We start from the raw sequence: 21,468 nt of genomic DNA, 5'->3' as shown, positions 1-21,468 counted from the left end.
TTGAAGAGGAAAAAAAAAGAGAGAGAAATGTAGCAGTGTGGGGCATAGAGGCAAACACATTTTTTTCCTAGTATCAACTTTAATGTCTACTTTAACAGCTTATAAATCATCACACTTAATCATTTCTTTGAATGTCTAATTCAGATTACACAGGGCAGTCCAGTGTCTAAAGACCAAACAAATATTAATCTTATTTGGAGAGCATGTATTATGATTAAAAAATTAAATACAAACAAGATAACTGGAATAGGGTAGTCCCCTAATGCAAGGCTACTCTTTTTTTTGTTTTGTTTTAATTCTCTCTCATAGTAATTAATTTAGTGGGTGGAGTAGATATTTGGTTAACATAATTATGGTCCTTGAGGTATCTCTTAACCTTTTGGGGATTGGGCTTTGAACATGAAAGGGAGGCATTTGAACCAGTTAATCTTACATTTTACTACCATTTTATTCTACTTGCCTTTCTCTCATGGAACCACTTAAAATAAATAATCAAGACCCTATAGCCCTTTACTCTGAGATGCGATGGAATCATAGATTCTTAAAGAAGAAGGGACGTTAAGGGCCTTCTCTTTCAGCCTTTTACCAGGTGTGGCAATTTCTTCTCTTATGTCCCTGGCAGATTGTTATTTGGTTACATACTGAACACTACATTTTAAAAAAATGTAGCTCATATTTTCTGTAATGTATTCCGAGGAACTCTAGTTCCACAGAAATTAATAAATATTATTGGGGTGGGGCGGGGGTGGGGAAAATGTTCTGTGGTCAAATAATTTGGAAAATGCTGCTTTAAACAAAGTTAAACAGGTTTCTTTACTGCAGGACTTCTCAGAACCTTTAATATGCTAATGTGCATTGTGAATCTCCAAGAGGGGGATATGATATGCAGCATTCTTGAATACTTCTATTGACAGGGAGCCCACTACCTCATAAGGTAACCCATTCCTTTTTTGTACAGCTCTAATCCTTAGCTCTTCCTTACATTGATCTGAAATCTCTCTCCCATAACTTCCACTTCTCTTAAGTACTTATTGGTTATACTAAGACCACCACACCCTCTTATGTTATCCTTTGTGTAGTCAATATATATATGATTCTGGCCAGGCTTGTCTGGACTATTTTTTATCATTAAATAGCATTCTGGTAAATGTGGCAACCATTTCTAAAATCTCAACCTCATTGTCACTATGCTCCTATACTACTCTTCAGGCTCCTTCATTTTGAATTTCTGTGAGTTTTTAAATATACTTCATCTTTCTTGTTGTTGGGTATGGTTGGGAAGATTTTAGTACAGATGCTTGATTTCTGTAAAGAAAGGCGAGAACTAGAAGAGCGTATGTGTGCCTACCAGGCCTGGGCCCAGGAAGCTGAGGTAGAACCTGTATGTTAGAGTGAACACTGGTGATAGGGAGAGGGGCAGGACACTGCAGCAGACCTGTGTAGGAGAGGGTGCTGTGGGGAAACCCTGACTCGACCGAAAATACCACACCCTTGTGTTGGAATGGTATGAGCTGCATAGGTGTTCCTTTTCTTTAGTGAGGACCTGGCCCCCTTGCCCCCAAAAAAACCAGAGAAAAGAAAGATACGTATTTTATACTCAAAGACATCCATACATTCAGATACCATAAACCTAATAGTGTGCGTGTGTGTGTGTGTGTGTGTGTGTATAAATTTATTTTAGTGGTTAGGAAACATCAGTCTTACCAGCTGAGGTGACTTTTGTCAACACCTGTAATACCAGGATTTGAGCATAGTAACCTTGCCAGATTCAGAGGGTGGCCTCTAAAATCAAGCTCTTTGTGCAGCAGCGTTTTCTGTTGATCTGTGGAGTGTCACCAAAGAAATATCACCGTGAAAATAAGAAAAACGTTACATTGTTTTTTAATGTCATTTTTATTGATTCAAGTTAGTAAATGTTAGTTTTCAATAAGAGCTATTAAAATATTGTTTTTATTTTTGGCGTTTGTGATCATTTTTAGCACTAGTTAAAAGTTAAAGATATTTTATCTCCTAGCACATTAGATACGTAGTAAGCAATAAGTATTTAGTACAAATTGAAACCTGATGTTTTAGTATTAGGCATCTGTCAAGTAAGGATACATAGATCTGTCGAGGCTTTCTACTTTTTCATATTTTAAAAAATTAATTAAACCTACTCTAAACACAATTTTGAGAGTATAGATCAAAAGTGGGGTCTTAACACCAAGTAGATATATGGTATAGAGAACACTGAGCTGTTCATTTTTAAGGAATTCAGTCTGGGGGTACAATGTATTACAGACTTACTGTTAGTTAAAGAAACTTGGTTGGGGACTTCCCTGGTGGTCCAGTGGTAAAGAATCCGCCTTCCAGTGCAGGGGACGCACGCAGGTTGGATCCCTGGTTGGGAAACTAAAGATCCCATATGCCGCGGGGCAACTAAGCCCGTGCGCCACAACTACTGAGCTCGCGCGCCTCAATGAGAGAGCCTGCATACCGAAAACTACAGCGCCCACGTGCTCTGGAGCCTTCGCGCCAGAACTAGAGAGAAGCCCACGCGCCGCAGTGAAAGATCCCACATGACTCAACGAAAATCCTGCATGCTGCAACTAAGACCGGACGCAGAGAAAGAGAGAGAGAGGGAGGGAGGGAGGGAGGGAGGGAAGGAGGGAGGAAGGAAGAATTAAAAAAAAAAGAAACTTGGTTGGTGAGTTGTTTTGATTGGAAAAAGCTTTATATCAATTCAGGAACAGAGCAGTGATTTTTGGTAATAAATTCAGAGTTAGAGCATTACTACATTATTAGAATCATAATGAAAGACCTAGAGGTCACATATCTCCAAGCAGAACTGTAACCAGATAAAATAGTTAGAAGCCTCTTTCTTAGAGAATTTGAAAATAAGAAAGCCTACAGTCTTCCCAGCAATAGGCTGTGTTGAGACGTTGATATAAAAGTTTGTGTATGAATATGAGTTAAATTAAGTATGTTAAGAATAGCATAGAATTTTACAGTTTACAAAGGGCTTTTCATATAACTTCACCTAATTTAAACCTCATAGCAATTTTATGAAATAGGTGATACTGTTTCCATTTTCCTGATTTATAAGCAAACAAACCTAAAGCTGAGAGTGGTTGTACAGTGAGTAAGTGGAATCAGGTTTTTTTTTTGTTTTTTTTTGAGACAGTGAATGTTCTTTCTAGACATTACATCTGCCTTTTTTTAGTGGGATTTGATTATTTTGTTTGTTAGGTTTGTGGAGTTTTTATTTGTTTTTGGGTTTTTGTTATTTGAAGCTGGGAGGTCATTAGGTGTCCCAGTCGTTTGACATGTACAGTTTTCAATATAATGAACATTGGTATTTTGTGTTAGGCACTTGTCTTCTCTGGTGATAGTATTTAGAGCTGATGGGTGGTGAAAGGCATTGTACCTCAGTAAAGTGTTTTAGGAGTCTGTTCATATTTATGTTGCAGCAGCTGATATTTATAACTTACTAGAATTGGTCGAAATATGTTAAATCATCTTTTTATAAATTTAGCAAATAATACCTTCTTTATAATGCTATAAACTGCCTCCAAATGGTCATCACATGGTGGCTGCATGAGTTGTCTAAGCCCCCCAAATATTTTTTTAAAAGGATTCAACATGTGCTTGCCTTGTTTTTGTAGGCTATGAATATATATGTATACAACTTGTTCCTTTAGGCAGAAACCAGTCTCTTAAAATTGCTATTCAGAAAGAGACTTTTATGAAGAAGAAAGATATCAAATGAATCTTCTAATCCTTCGTAAGTTTTTTTATAATAAGTCACTACCTTTTTTAACCCTTCAGTTTTATCTTGAAATAAAATGAGTAATTGGCATTTAGAATCCTTGCCAAATAAAATTTTGTGCCTTTGTGTGTCTCTAATAAGCAGACAACAATCTGATGAAGGATGTAAAAGCTGTCACCTCCTCAATAACTTGAGTTGCAGGCTTCTTATCCTGTGAGGCACTCTTTGACATTTAGACCCTCCCAGTTAAACCCTGGTTTTACTTATTCTTTTCCTGAACATTTTGTTTCATCAGTATAAAATTTTCTGATGTTTTCTAGCAATTCTAAGTTAATTTTTTGTTATTTAAAAATAAGTACGTATTTTCCGTGGAAAAATGTGTAAATATTGATACTCTGAAAAGAAGAAAGTAAATAACCCTGAGTGCTACTGCTCAGAGATAACTAATAGCAAATTATGAAAGTGCCACCTGACCTAAACTCTAGACAGCTCAGAGTATTACTGTTTTTACAAATCTTTGTCAGTTTGATTGACAAAAATGTGTCTTCTTAAATTTACATTTCTATGACTCTCTTGAAGATAGATGTTTTTCATGTTGGTCATTCTTATTTCTTCTTCTGTGAGTTGCTTTTTCATAATTAAAAAAATTAATTTGTGATTAATTTGTAAGCACTCTGTAACTGTACAAATTATGTTAACCCTTTGTTGTGTATATTGTTAAGTTCTCCATGTTTTTAACCTGCTGTTTGTTTCCAGAGTTTATGAGTTGAGTTCAGCTTTGATATTATATGTTGCTACCAGTAAAATAAAATATGGCCTTTCTGTTGTTGAAAATACCCTTCAAGGTGATTCTTAATTTGAGAAAAATTATAAGGAATCATTTTTGGACACATTTTCTGATAGCCTTAAAACTAATTTAAGTACCGTTTGCAGGAAGAACTCTAATGCATACATAAGTCAGGAATTTGAGTAGGGAGATTACTTTAAAATTACAGTGACTGTATAGTTTTAACATTTGCTTTAGTGTATAGAATAAACTGACGTGACAACAAAAGCCTTGGTCTAAATCAGTAACTTAATGATTCTGATATTTATGTAGTTCCAAAGATTTTTTAAGGTAATAAATATCTGAAAAGCCTGGGTTTGTACATCAAAATCACACTTTCCAAATTATCTCCCCTAAACATACTACATCTATGAAAATTTTTGGTTGACAATATCATTGTACAATAATAATGTGGAGGCTTTTCTAGCCTCCACAAATATAAGTTTGAAGGTATTTTACATTTTTGAAATTTATTATTTTTTAAAAAAAGGTTAGAGTATTTTGATATTACATAACATAGTATACAAGCCCTAGGGGAGAGATTGCCAATGATGTTTTAAGCCTAGTGAGATTCAACAAATATAATGAAGATTAATATTCACCCGATTACAGCCTGAAGTTAATGATTTCACTATAACTCTGTTAAATCAGTTTTTAAAGAAGTTTTAAGAAAACTTAGGACTTTATCCATAGATAAATAATTTTTAGAAAGTATAAAGATTATGAATCTCATTGAATTGGCATAAGGAGTAGCAGTTCTTCTAACTTCCTGATTGTTCCCTTCCTCAGTTTGTAAGAATGCTGAAAAGCTGCTCTAACTACAAGTTTTATAGGTACAAGGAAGAAAGGAGAAAGAAGTAAAGTTTAAATTTATTCAAGTAAACTTTTGCTTCAGGGAGAGTACCTAAAATCATGTCTAAGGCCACGTTCAAGAAAAAAGAAAAAAAATGAAAAGAGAAATTAGCCATTGAGTTAATTTAAATTGCAGTAGTGATGAGCAGAGCAGAATAGGAAGGTTCACATTCACAAATCTAGACTTTTGACATTGTCTCCACCTGCATTTCTACGTGCAGCCAAAGAGATGCACCGGCAGGCTTGAAAAGAAGATGGTGTTCATTGTAAAGCTGGAAAAGTCTGTTCTATTGCTAGACCCACCTCATTTGTTGTGCACGATAGAATTATTTTTTAACATCCCTGTCATAACTTTGTGGAAAGCAGAGTTACATTGCAATGTGTTTGTGTTAAGTATTAATTTGTTAAATGTAAACCTTTAAATTATACCAGAATTGCCCCTGTTTTGAGTTTCTTTATTTTTTAAATGGAGTGAGAGTCCATCCAAATTGGGAGAGTACTCTGGCCTTCTTTAACCTCCGAGAGATCCTGAACTCTCCAGTTCACTCTGTGTGATGGTTAAAAATGTATGATCATGTTGTTATGTGTCTCTTTCTAAGAACAGCATGTCCTGGATGGTTGTCCTCTCCCCCTCTAGACTCCCAACGCATCCAGGACAGAAGAGGTCTTGTTCAGCTCTGTATCCTCAGAAAGTAGTATCTAGCGTGGTGCTGAGCGCCTAGTAAGTGCTTAGCTGTTTTCATGACCAGATTAAACACATTTTTTTTTTCATTTCTTACTTATTTGAAGTGTTTTTGAGAGGAATGCTCAGAGAATAAAACCCAGCAAGTTTTGGTACCAATTCAGAAAAAACTACTCATTTTGGAAAGAAATCTGTTTGGGGAAATTTTTTGCCCTGTGTTTGGTCGACGAAATATTTCGACTAATGTAATTTATTTTATCTAACGTATATTTCCTTTATACCCAACATAATGATCCAAAACATTTTATGATCTCTACAGCTGCAGTAAGAAGAGGAGTTTGTTATTTTAAACAGAGGCTGAAGAAACTGTAGAATTAGCAGACATAAGAAGAAGTGGAGAAGGTAGAGGATGGAGTTGCAGACTCTACAGGAGGCTCTTAAAGTGGAAATTCAGGTTCACCAGGTATGTTTCATTCATGGCTTCTCCCACATCATGTTATTAGTAATGGCTAAATTAGTAAACAGGCTATCTCTGATTTTTAGTAGAGCTTTTAATCATTTTTCAGTCACTTGTCCAAGAGTCATGTTATTTGCCTTTTATTACTACTCAACAAACTCATTGGTAATATTTTCGAGAACTTTAATAAAATATTCCTGACTTCTCTTCCAGACAAAAGAACTAAAAATATTCTTTTCCATATAGCGAAGGTGTTAAAAAAAACCTCTGTTTTTTTTCTGTTCTTTGGTTCATCTGAAGGACTTTGTTCGTGTGACTTAACGTGCATGTTTTATTTGTTTATTTTTCAAAATTTATTTTATTGAAGTATAGTTGATTTACAGTGTTGTGTTAATTTCTGCTGTACATCAAAGTGATTCAGTTATGCATATATATACACATTCTTTTTCATATTCTCTTTCATTATGGTTTATCATAGGATATTGAATATAGTTCCCTGTGTTAACTTGCATATTTTAAATAACAAGGCTTATTAAAATTGACTACCATGTATACTGAAGTTTTTACTCATATGTGATTTTTGGACATACCAATTTTATAAAAATTATAATTACGAGAAAACTTAATGTTTATTGTTTAAAAATCTAATTTAAATTTTAAAATTACATTTATTGACTCAAAAGGGATATAATATTCTTCCTAAAGTTATCACTCTCAATATTCACATTAATTATTTTCCTGTATATTTAACTATTTTTTTAGCATAAAATTAATAGCTTTTATATTCATCCTTAATTATTATATAGCATTTTGTTTGTATGATAATAAACATTTATTTATGTTTATCAGTGTTGGTTGATAGTATTTTAACATATAAAGTATGTAAGATATTTCACTCCAGTTATATTTGGAATCCTTTCCTATTAAAAAAAGTTTAAGTATTTTTTTTTTTTTAATTTTTATTTATTTATTTATTTATTATTTTTGTCTGTGTTGGGTCTTCGTTTCTGTGAGAGGGCTTTCTCTAGTTGCGGCAAGTGGGGGCCACTCTTCATCGCGGTGCGCGGGCCTCTCACTATCGCGGCCTCTCTTGTTGCGGAGCACAGGCTCCAGACGCGCAGGCTCAGTAGTTGTGGCTCACGGGCCTAGTTGCTCCGCGGCATGTGTGATTTTCCCAGACCAGGGCTCGAACCCGTGTCCCCTGCATTGGCAGGCAGATTCTCAACCACTGCGCCAACAGGGAAGCCCAGTTTAAGTATTAATAGTAGGGACTTCCCGGGTGGTCCAGTGGCTAAGACTCCACGTTTCCACTGCAGGGGGCACGGGTTTGATCCCTGGTCAGGGAACTAAGATCCCGCATGCTGCGCGGTGTGGCCAAAAAAAAAAAAAAAAAAGTTTTAACAGTAAATCCAAGTGACATGCCTTGCTTGTAAATCTGATGCTGTTATCCTGATTGGATACATGGTAACCTACATGATCATTGATCATGACAAGTTCAGGGATGCTAGAAATGACATCAAAGTAAGCACTGGCTATTAGGCTGAGGCCAAAGTCAGATTGTACATTTGACTAAATATTGGGGCAGAAGCCACCCCTTCATCATTTCCACTTAGGGAAACTAGGGCTGAAAATGAGCTTACTGTATAGAAGGTGTGTCCTGAAACTACCTGGTATTGCTGTGGTAGAAGTATACTTTTGTTCTTTATGGACCGAGATGATTTAAAAAGTAGTGACGTACACGTGGTTGATATTGAATAAATGTTTACATAATAATGGCCTGTGATGGGCATCTCATCTTTTTTGGGAAATTGCCTTTTTGATTATTCTTATGCAGATTTTTTTAACTTTTGGAGTATTTTTACTCTACATGGAACAGAGAATAGTATAAAGCAGAGGTTAGCAGACTTTTTGCAAAGGGCCAGAGGGTAAAGTATTTTATACTATGGGCATCATTTATGGCCTCTGTCACAACAACTCTGCTCTGCTGCTGTACACACAGAGCAGCCATAGACAGTGTATAAATGGATGGGTGTGACTGTGTCCCAGTAAAACTTTATTTACAAAGGCAGGGTGCCTGTGGGCTGTAGTTTGCCAGCCCTTGGCTTAAACTATATTCTCATGAAAAATTGCTGCGTTCTTAACAATAGAAAGTAACTTCACTTTGATAACACACAATGTCACCTTGAAGTCACTAGGGATTTGGATGGTCTAGTTAAGTTGCCCAGCTTGTTCTGTCCTGCCTCTAATGGTCTGAAATGCAGCTTGCTTGATTATAGGTAGAAAAGTTGGCTTATTTATTTCCTCTAGAGGTAGAGACTTACTTTGGTTATCAGTTTTTAAATTTCAGTGTCGTGGAGGAAAACCTTTTTCAGCTTTAAAAAGGCAACTTTAGTATAGTACTCCACTCTCTGGTGACAAAAGCAGAAAGGAAAATGAAGGACTTTTTTCATTGAAGAATGTGGCTAGCCTTTAGGCTGCATTAGTAAAAATGTATATGTATAAAACCTTATGTTTCTATTTCATTGAGTTCTTGGAATGTGTGTTATTACTATTTTGTAGATTAAGACCAGGATATAGAAGAGTTACCACTGTCATATATGAAGTAGAGTATAGTAACATATACCTTGCGTATTTGGAGGTCATATGGTTGGCAATCTCAGCTATCCAGAATGTATACCTTAGCACCTGAAGTAAGGTTTTTGACAAGCTAGAATAAATGTTAGAAGTCACACAAGATTATACATTTTACTCAAGGGGGATTTCTTAGGCTATTCACTCATCTTAGAATTACTTCACTGAGTGTATCACAAAGCAGCTCAGAAGTAGCAAATTGGAATTCGGGTTCAGGGGCTCTTAGAGGGAGGCATAGTAATAGTAGCAAGATTTGCTAGCTGACTGCTTGGCATTAAGGAGTAGACTGAAAAACTCAAATGCAGGCACAAGAACTCTTTAGAACACAGCAGTTTGGGGCCTTTATTGTAAGGACCTTTTTGTACTGTTTGCAGAATAGTACATTGAGGTAATCGTGCCTCTAAGTGTCATTAAATGCTGCTTTTTTTCTATTTAATAAGGCAGATAAGTATATAATATATTTTAGAAAGGTTGTATTTTACGACTAAAAACTATTATTTATTTATTCATGACTGTGCTGGGTCTTCGTTGTGGCGTGTGGGTTCTTCATCGTGGCATGCGGGCTTCTCTAGTTGTGGCGTGTGGGCTCCAGAGTGCGCGGGTTCAATAGTGCGGCGCGCAGGCTTAGTTGCCCTGCAGCTTGTGGGATCTTAGTTCCCCGACCAGGGATCGAACCCATGTCCCCTGCATTGGAAGGCAGATTCTTAACCACTGGACCACCAGGGAAGTCCCTACGACTAAAAACTTTAAAAGTGTCTTGTCACCCAAAGAGAGGGACAGATTTTTCAGTTATATGAAAAATTCACTTGGAGAACAGCTTATTCCTAGATACTTTTAGGACTCAGCCTTCTGATATTTCCTTTATGCTTCAAATTCTTCTGTCCCTGGTTATTGTTACCTTTGGGCAGCGATGCTTTTGGAAGTTGGGTTAGGTCAGTTGACATCCATTTTTCTTTGTTTTTCATTTTTTGGACTTATGTTTTCCCTAGTAAAGGTCTTTCTTATTCAGTATTCTGGTAGTACTCTCCTTCCCACAGGAACCCAGGTAGGTAGAATTTTGCATTATTGTTCCTTCACTTCCTTACTCTCAAATACTGAGCATCACTGCTCCACTGAGTACATCCCCCCTCCCCCCACAGAGAGGACAGTGGCAGAGTCACATCTGACACTAGGCTCCTTCTGCGAACCAAACCAACAGACTCGCCAAATCTGTTTGCTGTATACAAACAGGCCTGTTTTTGTTTGGGAGCACCTTCCTTCCAGGACTTACTTGGGACTCTAGACAATGACAACCTTTTAAAGGGATGTTTGGCTTTTGGAGCATTCAGCTTATTTAAATTGTCTTTTAAAAGCTCCCCTCCCCCAGCCCATCTCCAGATTTGTTTAAAGGCAGGAAGCTCTTCATTTCAAATATAAAGCGATAGTCTGAATTTTTTTTTTTATTATTAAGAGGAGTGTTTCATTAACTTTTTATATAGATCACAGAAGCGTTTGGTCTGTTCTGATTGTGGTATTGCTCATTTTTTTGTGTGGACTTAAAACTGTAGATTTTGGGGGCTGAGGCTGATTAGCCGTAGTGAGTTTATATGTAAGACTGATGGCTCTTTTTCTCTTTTTATTATCAGAAACTGGTTGCTCAAATGAAACAGGATCCACAGGTAAAATACTACTTTTATTCATTTAATTTTTAAATTAAAATAATTTAAAATAAAATGACCATAAAATATTAAAATACAGACAGTATTAGGTTTTAGAAACTATCTCATCTGTAACAGCAATTTTTTTTAGTACATTGGTCTTCATGTTATAAGAATTAAGAAAACTCCAGTCATTCTATTATAATATAGCTATTATTTCATCTTTGTTACTGTTATTTTGCTTTTATTTTATGTTAATTGCTTTGAATATTTTGGGAAAAAAATTGAGAGTTAATACTCTTCATATAGCTTAAATTTCATTTCTACAAGCCCACTTACTCAAAATCAGAGTTTGCAAGGCTTTCTGTAATCTCAGAATTATTGAATATGGCCCAGAACCATTTTTATTTTCTCCTAGTTTATAGTATAGAACATTTAAATACTTAATCTCACTATGTTCAGAATAGAATTTTAGAATAATTTTTTAAAAGCATTTTTTAAAATTTCATTTTTGAAAGAACCCTTAGAGAGGGTTTTAAAGAACCTTATATAGTAATTCATCAGGTGTTACCTTTTCTTTAAAGTCTCATAGGGGTTTTTGGCTCAGCCATTTTATTTTCTATCCCTGAAGAGAAATCTTCCTAAAAATTTATCTTGTCTTTAATTAGTATATTTATAGTTCAGGCAGTGTCTCTTTTGCAGCAGTTAGACAGTGGGTCATAAGTATGGAGAGTATTTATCAGACATTCTCAGGATTTCTCCCTTGCATTTATTTATTCATAATCTGTTCACAGAACACCTAGACCCATTGATGGTGGGGTGTCTGTGTGTGTATATGTATATTTGTATATGTACACACACATTTTTTTTTTTTAGCTTGTTAAACATACCATACATGCCTCATTGTAAAGTTAAGTAAAATAACTTCTTGGATTAAAGAATGGTACTGAGGCAGATTGATTTTTGGAAGTGGGAAATAATATTCATTTCTACGAATTTAGCCCCCAGTGGCTTAACTATTGTGTTTTTAACACAAACCATTGATTCTGAGAGCTGGCAGTGATATCCACTTAACTCCTGTTTGACAGTCCAACTTCTTTGAGAAACTTCTCCATTTTAATTTTTTTAATATATATTATAATTTAAATTAGGTTTAGGCAACCAAGAGTCAGTAGACCTTAGATGAATAGATTCTTTTATATTTAATATGGTAACCTATGTTATCAGCAACTGAAATATTGTTAGAAAACTTCAGCATTTCTGATATAGCTGGCAGTCATGTAACAGAGCAGTCTTAATGTGAAGAATCTGAGGGGGCAGTAAGTTGCTGGACAGTCTTGTGGGTGATCTCATTAGAGAGGTCTTATATCACATGCTGTCACAAAAAAGACCACATGGAGTAAACGTGAAGGGGAGGCTGTATGCCCCGACCCTGTCAGAAGACCAGGCAGGATGAATTGAAAGAATTGCATGTGAAAGGACGAAGGAAAAGTAGTCTCTCATTGTGGTGCTATTCAATCTGCTAGTGATCCTGTTACATTAAGCTTTTGAAAACTTTAATTTTGGATTTTTCTCTCATGTGAGTAAAAGACAGGCATGCTCAGTGTATCTCATTTAAAATAGTATTCTTTTCTGATTCCTAACATTTTAGAACTGAGAAGTTGCCCTGGTAGTCAGTATGTTAATTTGAATGATGTAGTGTTTAAGGCAGTTGCAGCACTGACAGCTTTTCAAATCTAGGCTAAAATAACAAATGTACTCTACTAAATAAGGGAGAGGGCAAGCAGAGAAAAACCTTTTTTTTTTTTACTGATAATGCCGTTAAGCATGCAGTGTGTTCATACTTACAACTGATTAGTGGAGCTTTAGGTTTTCTGTCAACTGTTACTTCTTATGAAGAATAACTATTTTAGTAGAAAGGAGTAGTATTACAGTACAAAATGCTGAAATATAAAACTTGTTGCAATTGCAAAGGAGCTTACCCCTTTTCTAGTGTTAGCAACCTACATTTAGGATCTATGCACTAGGTGGTGGTAATATGACTACAATTTAATGCATGACAAATATGATTGGCTAAATGCTTAAGATTGCTTCATCGTTTGTAATACAGTTTGCATAAAGTCATCTTGCTACTCTTCTGTTAACAAATGAAATATCTTCCTCACAGATATTTTTTCTTTCCAATCAGAATGCTGATTTAAAGAAACAGCTTCATGAACTTCAAGCCAAAATCACAGCTTTGAGTGAGAAACAGGTAGGGGAAAAAGGAGGGGGGGCATATTTTTAACATTGTGTTCTAAAGATATGTCTGCTTGAGGCTTCTAGGAGAACTGCTATTTTTCCTCATGTGTGAAAATAAGTGTGGGCAGCCAGACTCAGTTTTAATTTTGTTTGAGATCTGTTTATCTATTTTTATTTTTGGTTGAAATCAGTCTCTAGAGTATCCCATGGGTATATGTTACTGGCAAATATCTAAAAGCAGGGTGGCAGGCTGCTGTTAACTGTGTTAATTAAACTCTATAGTTTACCCATAGAGGATAGGGGCAGAGAAAGTTAGTGGGAATATGTGATCCAGAATCTTATAGTTGCTGGATGTGCCTTGTTACCTGTTTTAAAGGCTTGAGATGACATTTAACTTAACGTGGAGTGGTTGTAAGTAGATTGCTCTAAGTGTAGATCTCCCATTCTGATGATTGTCATTCCTTTATGTTAATCTTTGTTAGATATTGACCTACTATTATGTGAAAAAACTTTGGTGGAACCTTGTTAGATATATTCTATATAGGACAAAAAAAGAACATCTTGCTTTTTTTCCCAGGGACATCTGGAAAGTGTTCTTTGGAATTTCTTGTATAATGACCTCCACTTCGCCAATTCAGGCAGCTCCTGCCACCAGGTGGAGTGTGACAATTGATAGAGCTATAAGTAAACGTCTGTGGAAATCTGACAAAACATTTGTTTTCTTGTTCCTTCCCTGCCACTCTCCCTTTGGTTAAAAGGGGTGGTTTTGGAGTAGATGAATGTGTGAACCAAAATGATGAGGTGATTTGCAATTGATAGTTCATGCTAGTGATATCTTATTGAAGATTTTTAGCTATATAGTTCTCAGTTATTGATTTTTGTGGTTTTTTTTTAAACTTTTATTTAGTGAAATAATAGCAATGAGAGTAATTTATTCCTGGAGATTCCTGATTGTGTTTATATTATGTATTGTATTGTGTTTTCATTTAACTAAGGGGAGAAATAAATTTTGAGAACTATGTGGAATAGATAACAAATCATTAATGTTTCAGAATAGAATCTTTTTCCAAGCTTAGTGAACAATTGCTTTTTTCTCCCCTCTCCTATTCTAATGCTTCTGCATTCCCCCATCTTGTCTTCTTCAGAAATAAGAGGTATTTTAGATTATGGAATTGCCAAACTAAAATTGGGAGGAGGTAACATGGTGGAGAACAATTTGTAAGGAAAAATATAAACAGAGTTTGTTAGACGTATTTGGCTCTGAAAGTGATTCATTTCTCTAAAGTCAAAATGATGTGTGTTAGTGAAAATGTTCTAGCTTTAAAATTCTGTTAGCACTGAGCCTCCTTAAAATTTCAGGGTTAGTTTGACAAGATGCCAATGAATGAGTCACTTTTGCTGAAAAATTCACGTGTTCTAGCAGGGAAGGAAGGTGAGAACTGATTAGTGGAGTAGGGGATAGGGGATGTTGTCACAAAGTTAAGACAACCTAAGGCTACATTTGGGGAAAATGGAGCAATTGTAAAAAATGTACATTTATTTGAAATTTTTATGAGAACTGATGTAAAGATTTGGTTTATTTCTGTAACTTTTTATTCTTTTATTTTTTTTTCTGCTAGGGACCTCACTTAATAGAATATTGCAACCATTTATGTTTAGTAAGACGTTTCATCAAGTGGCAAACTCTGTCATCTGAACTAAGTTTGGATTTTAGAACCTAGAATTTTAAAAAATGGGTGTAGCATCAGGAAAATGTTAGGTATACAAAGTAAAGAAAGCTAGTGTCAGAAACTAAAATGCAGTCTTGCAGTTTTTAAAGTATTTGCTTAACTGTTGAAACAACCTTTTTGATAGAAAAGAATACGTATCATTTTTAGGTAGGATAGTACTTGACGGAAGCACAGCTATAAAATTCAAAAGCTGGTCCTTCCTCAGACCTATTTCCAACATGAAACACTGATACTTTGTTTAAAATAGTTTTATTTTAGAACAGACTCCTAATGCTGTATGCCCAGCTTTTTGTTTTTCCTTCTCAAAAGATCTGCTTAGCCTCTGGCAGAACTTACTGATTTTCCTTCTACTTTAATAACTGAAATCTGAATTACCTTACTCGCATGACTAATAATTTAATATTAAGTTTTTGGTTGTGAGAAAAAATTTAAATACAGAAAAGTTCAAAGAATGTCATATTCAAGAATTAACAGCTATTAACCCTTTGTCATATTTGTTTCCATTCTTTTTCTATATGCATTTTTCTATAATCATTTTTCCAAATCCACTTGAAAACTTAATTATGGAAATAATAAAAGCATATGTCCTCTTATTATGCTTTATTAAAAATAAAACATTGCAGATAGTCACTAATTCTAACAGTAGGCACTTTTTAGTTCTTATTTGTTATTGCTACTTCAGTCTTTGATACTTATTCTGTTTCTTCCTCAAGACTAATTACAAAATGGTGCACTCCATTTCGGAAAATATAGTCTTTATTAAGCATCCTTCATGACTAAAACTCAGTGAATTTCAATGAATTCTTGTTAGATAGTTCCAGTGCTTTCAACCTGTAATTTGAGATTTCTGAACAGAAGCTCCCCGTGGCGGTTTTTGAAGTCATCTTCTTGACCCACAGGGCTTTAATTTGTGGTTGACAGGTTGTTTTCTAAATGGTAAAAATATATATATTTATTTATTTATTTGGCTGCGTCGGGTCCTAGTTGCGGCATGCAGGATCTTTAGTTGCGGCTAGTGGGATCTAGTTCCCTGACCAGGGCTCAAACCCGGGCCCCCTGCATTGGGAACATGGAGTCTTAGCTACTGGACCACCAGGGAAGTCCTTGTGGTTGACAGTTTTAACCCAGACTTGATTAAGCTAAATAAATTATATGTTATATAGCCATTAAAAATCATGGTTTCAAAAATGTTTTCATGACATAGGAATGCACTTATGGTAAAATAAATGAAAAAGCACATGCAACTTCATATGCATTACAATCCCATTTTTGTGTGTTGTGTGTATATATGTGTGTAGGCATATAAGTGTATAAAAACAGCGTCAGTATAAAATATTGCGAAGTGATGATTTACAGGTAGTTTATTTTTTCTTTATATTCTTATATTTGCTACATTCTCCACAATAAATACGTTTCCTTTTTATAATCAGAAATAGACAAGAAACAATTATTTAAAAAAAATTTTAACACCAAAGTCTTGTCTTTTCCAGGGAGGATTAGCATTTAAAAATCTAATGACATTCTCCTTATGGTTTATGAACCACTCTAATCAGAGAATCCAACTATTTTAAACACTAGTAGTACTGAAGTGTGGAAGCAACTATTAATTTCTTTAATAGCATGTGTTCTCATTCTGCACCCCTCCCCTCTCATTTTTGACATGTATGTGTGGTCTTTTGCTTGTCACAATGGATATTCTAATATTGGAGCCAATGCACTTAGTTGCTTTAGTGCTCTGCTTTCATTCTAATTCATTCATTGTAGAAGCAATCTTAACATCCCAGTTTGTTGCTTATTCCTACTGAGATTCAGGCTTAAGCCATAGTAGTTTCATCTTTGATTTCCCCCGCCTTGAGGGGTTTGCCACCCCACCTCCCTTCACCTGGTGCTCTCCTGGCCAGGCATCAGGTAGGTTGCAGCTTAAAAGTTACTTCCTCAGAGGACCTATCCCTGAAACCCCTTTCTCCTGTCAAAACCAACAGTTTCTATTATAATCTCTCATTGAACCCTTCATCTTTCCTTCATAGCTGTGCCATTTAGGATTAGGTTCAGCTGTGGATGTCTGAAAACCCGAAATGAAAATGACTTAAACAAGGTAGAATTTTATCTGTCTCATGTGAAAGCTCTGTAGGTGTAATAAGGCTGGTGACAGTGGTTCCACAGTGCCAGGGAACCCAGGCTCCTCCTATTCTATTGCTCTGCCATTCTCAGCATGAAGCTTCCACATCATAGTCCAAAATAGCTGCTCCATCTGGTAAGAAGGGGGAAAGCAAGCCCTTTATTTTTAAGGATGTTTACTGGACGTTGCATGCCTCACTTCCAATTAGATCCCATTGGTCAGAACTTGGTCGCATGGCCCCAAGTAGGAGCAGGGAAGGCTGGGAAGTATAGTTCATTCCAGGTGGCCATGGGCCGATAAAATTCAGTGACTTTAGTACTGAGCAAGAAGGGGGAAATAAATACTGGGGATAATTAGCAATTTCTACCACAATATTTTATCACAATTTGTAATTACATATATATGATTATTATTTTTTAATATCTGTCTTCCTCACTAGACTGTTAGTTTCAAGAAGTCAGGGAACATACTTATTTACTTCTTTATTCCAAGTATAGTATTTAACATAAAATAATATTTAGCACAGAAAATCATTTGTACTTCTTTTTTTTTTTTTCGAAATGGAAGTTGTTGTTGTTTTTTTTTTTTTTAAATTTATTTATTTTTTTTATTTTTGGCTGTGTTGGGTCTTCGTTTCTGTGCAAGGGCTTTCTCCAGCTGTGGCGAGCGGGGGCCACTCTTCATCGCGGTGCACGGGCCTCTCACTGTCGCGGCCTCTCCCGCTGCGGAGCACAGGCTCCAGACGCGCAGGCTCAGCAGTTGTGGCTCACGGGCCCAGCCGCTCCGCGGCATGTGGGATCTTCCCAGACCAGGGATCGAACCCGTGTCCCCTGCATTGGCAGGCAGATTCTCAACCACTGCGCCACCAGGGAAGCCCCTCATTTGTACTTCTTAAAAGAATTATTTTATCTACCTGATCTTTTTCTCTACTTGTAGATATTTTTTAAACAGTGCATCTTGCTTTTTATACTTTTTAAACTTAAATATTATGAACATTATCATACATTTTTGTGTGTTCTTTAAGAACGTAATTCTTTTTTTTTCTTCAATTTTATTTAATTTAAGTAATTAATTTATTTTTGCTGCACTGGGTCTTAGTTGCGGCATGCGGGATCTTCATTGCGGCATGTGGGATCTTTTAGTTGCGGCATGCGGGCTCTTAATTGCGGCATGCGAACTGTTAGTTGTGGCATGCATGCGGGATCTAGTTCCCCGACCAGAGATCGCACCCGGGCCCCCTGCATTGGGAGCGTGGAGTCTTAACCCCCTGGACCACCAGGGAAGTCCCAAGAACATAATTTTTAATAGCTTTAAATATTTAATAGTCTGGCTAGATCATAACTTATTTCACTATTCAGTCTATTGTTTGATGATAGAATGTTTTCAGTTTTCTGTTGTTTATAAATGTTGCTATGATAAATTCACCCTAAATATGTGAATCTGTTCTCTCTAATTGCCCCAGGATACATTCTCAGGTGTGAGATTATTGGGTGTATTGGTCAGCTATTGCCATAACAGTTCTGCATAACAAACCAGTGTTTTATTGAGTTACAACACTAAGGGTTTATTTTCACACTGGGTCTAGATCCTCCTCATTTAGGCTGGGCTTGGCCAGGCACATCTACTTCAGTTTGTGGGTTGGTTGGCCTGCCTCAGGCTGTAGGTTGGGTTAGATCTCCTCTAAATGTGTTTTTCTGAGGCCTATCATGAAGGGGCAGCAGCTACCTGGGGCATAGTCATATCATGGTTTATCACCAGAGTGTAAGAAATAAGCCAAACTACCAGAACATGTTTTAAGCCTCTGCTGGCATCAAGTCTCATTAGCCAAAACAAACCATGTGGCCAAGCCTTGCAAAATTTCATGACAAAGGGTGTGAATGTATAATTTTATGACAGAGAGAATATGAAGAGTTGAAAGCAATAATCCATCTACCATTCTTGGTCAAAGTGTATAAAAAAACTTTTACAATATTTAAAAAAAAAAACTTTTATTACTTATTTCTAAATAGTCTCCAGAAAAGGCTGTATCAGATTAACAGCATATATGAGAGTAACAAGTCTTCCCCAAGAGATACCTTGGCGGCGGGGGGACTGGCGAGGAAGCACTTTGCTAATTTGGAAGATGGATTAATATGTATCTGATGCTTACCTGAAGGTATATTTTTCATGCCATTTGTCCGTGGTACAAATATTCCATAGTATTCCATAGAATTACCTTTTGATTTTGGGTTTTGTTTTTCTGTCACCCCTTCCTCTATTTTTCTTAAACCTTTTGAGACAGGTAGACCCCGTCATAGTCTTTGGTCTTTGCTCCTGGTTTGCTTTTCTGACTCTGTGTTTAAAAATCATAGTCTCTATTCCTTACAGATTGCTCAACCTAATACAAGATGAAATACTTTTCTGTGGGTTTAATAAATAGTTGCCGTTCATGGAACCATTCTCATTTAAAATTTGAACATATTTTAGTAAAATGGCTTCTGAAGCCTTTGGGAGAGAAGTTTCTGTTCCTGCCATAACTAATTATGTTTCTGATACATAGAACAACATAATTTAAGCTAAGTAGGTGACTTGAACAGTGGACTGGGTGTGGGGCGGGGGGACGGGGGGACACTGAGTGTTTGATTCTGTTCCTTACTCTGTCACAGACCTGTTGATAGATTTTGAGTTATTAAGTAATTTAATACGTCCGTTTCCTTAGTTATGAAATGTTTGAATAATGCCTTTTAAGAGTTAATGAACATGTATCGAGTGCACTGAATATTTTTGGAGGTAAGTTCTATTTAAATGGAAATTGTTAGCTTTGGTCCTGGTGGTTAACTTCATCTCATATGTAATACCTTCGTCTTATAAGTAAAGTACTACTTTTTTAAGGAGCTTAGAACATTTCACATTTAACTCAGTCATGAGTACATCATTGTAATACATAAACTGGGACATGGACTATTTGTGACTTAGCCACGATTAGACAGTTAATTGTATCAGATTCACAACTAGAATCCAGATCACTGTACTATTTGTTCAGTTTTATTTAGTAAATTATATTCTTAAATTACTCTGTGGACCTTTATCACATATTTTTTGAAATAGGACATTAGGCACAATAATTACATTGCCTTTAAGCTCCATTGCCTTGGAGTCATGTAAGTAAATTAGTTCTTGTAGTTTCATATTGGTAACCTGATACATGACTGTCTCCAGCCTCTGATACCAGTAACCATAGAAAGTTACCCTCTCTCATTCGTAACCAAACTAGTGTGATTGACATGTCACATTAGAATTTAGAATTGTTATTTTCTTAGAGTTCCTTGAATTATAATGGGAATCTGACCTCATCTTTATCTAAAGTTTAGGAGTTCCTAGGATTTAATCTAGTTCATCCCTCCTGCACACTATTTATGTGAAACCATTGGTCCAAATGTTTGTTGAGTTTACTGACTCTTGTGTGCATAGGTTCCTTCTCCCTTGCATCAAATACAGGAAATGTATTATTTCAAATTCCTTCTGGTGAAATCCTGTTGTCTTATATTAAACCAAGATGAGACGAATGAAGGGCTCAGAAATACAAGGCAGGAACATAAAGGTTCTGAAGATTGAAAGGTTGTGTGCCTTTGATGTGACTGTGGTTCCCAGTGCTGCATTATCTCCTGGGTCTTTTTAACCTTTATTCTCAGAGTGCAGTTGTCTCTATGGCCGGTAGTTGTAATCTGCTGGTCAAAGATTTGATTATCTCTTTAAGATAGAAAAGCTTGATTAAGGAACTCATATTTTAATAATATTGTGCCATGTTATTGTAGGACATTTTTCCTGAATATGGTGGAGGAAATCAAGTTAAGTGGGTGACTTGTACCAAGTGCAGCAATCTGCTAGCTGAGTAGGTTAGAGTAATCTTCTTCTCAGGTCATCCTAATCATTTATTTTTGGTGCTGGTAAGTGCAGTGACTTAAAAAATTCGGTTTGAAAGTTTCAATTCTCATCATCAGGTGTTGCATGTCTTGACACTGGGCTACTAGTATCTACTGTATTTATTTCCTCTTTACTCATCTCTTACTTAACAGAGAGCAATTGCTTCAAGCTATGAAAATCTAGTCAAAGCCCAAGTTTGTAGCCCTGTGTTTAGGGACTCTTCACTTTGACTCTTTGGAAAACGTTAATCTAATTCTTGGGTGGTAGGTGGTGTACACAACAAATGCTTAACAGGGCCTTAGCCAGTATAATTCTGACTCTACCTTTCCACTGTGTCAGTAAATTAATTTGTGCTTTTAAATAATCAGTTCCTTCTAATTTATTCCCTTCTCCCTGGGATCTGTGTTCTTTTCAAATTTCTTTATCATTCTAAGATTCTGACTCACCTGTTTATTCCATACCCATTTGTTGAAAGTTTTCTGTGGTGAAAGGCATGGTCCTAGGCCCATGGGAGATGCTGGGAATGAAAACCTTACAGTGTTACTTCCCTGTGACTGGTCATCACCTGAAAGATGTGCAAGCTCATTAACCCTGACACCTTTGGCAACTCATTCTTTTTTTTTTTTTTTTAAAGATTTATTT

The 21,468-nt window shown here is 36.1% G+C and overlaps 1 protein-coding gene across 11 annotated transcripts in view; it reads left to right on the top strand.

The window, feature by feature from the left end:
- PHF21A (PHD finger protein 21A) overlaps positions 1–21,468 on the top strand; it is a 198,404-nt gene that overhangs the window by 33,377 nt on the left and 143,559 nt on the right. For all 11 annotated transcript variants that reach the window (XM_059931473.1, XM_059931470.1, XM_059931469.1 and 8 more), the window contains 3 exons: positions 6,428–6,571; positions 10,822–10,854; positions 13,022–13,087. In XM_059931473.1, the coding sequence (XP_059787456.1) occupies positions 6,518–6,571; positions 10,822–10,854; positions 13,022–13,087 (153 nt within the window). In that variant the 5' untranslated portion in view covers positions 6,428–6,517. The remainder of the gene's footprint in view (positions 1–6,427; positions 6,572–10,821; positions 10,855–13,021; positions 13,088–21,468) is intronic.

Source organism: Balaenoptera ricei, chromosome 8 (assembly GCF_028023285.1).
Source record: "Balaenoptera ricei isolate mBalRic1 chromosome 8, mBalRic1.hap2, whole genome shotgun sequence".
Lineage (NCBI taxonomy): Eukaryota > Metazoa > Chordata > Mammalia > Artiodactyla > Balaenopteridae > Balaenoptera > Balaenoptera ricei.
The sequence above is the reverse complement of the archived record's forward strand: the minus strand, read 5'-3'. Positions and strand labels throughout refer to the sequence as shown.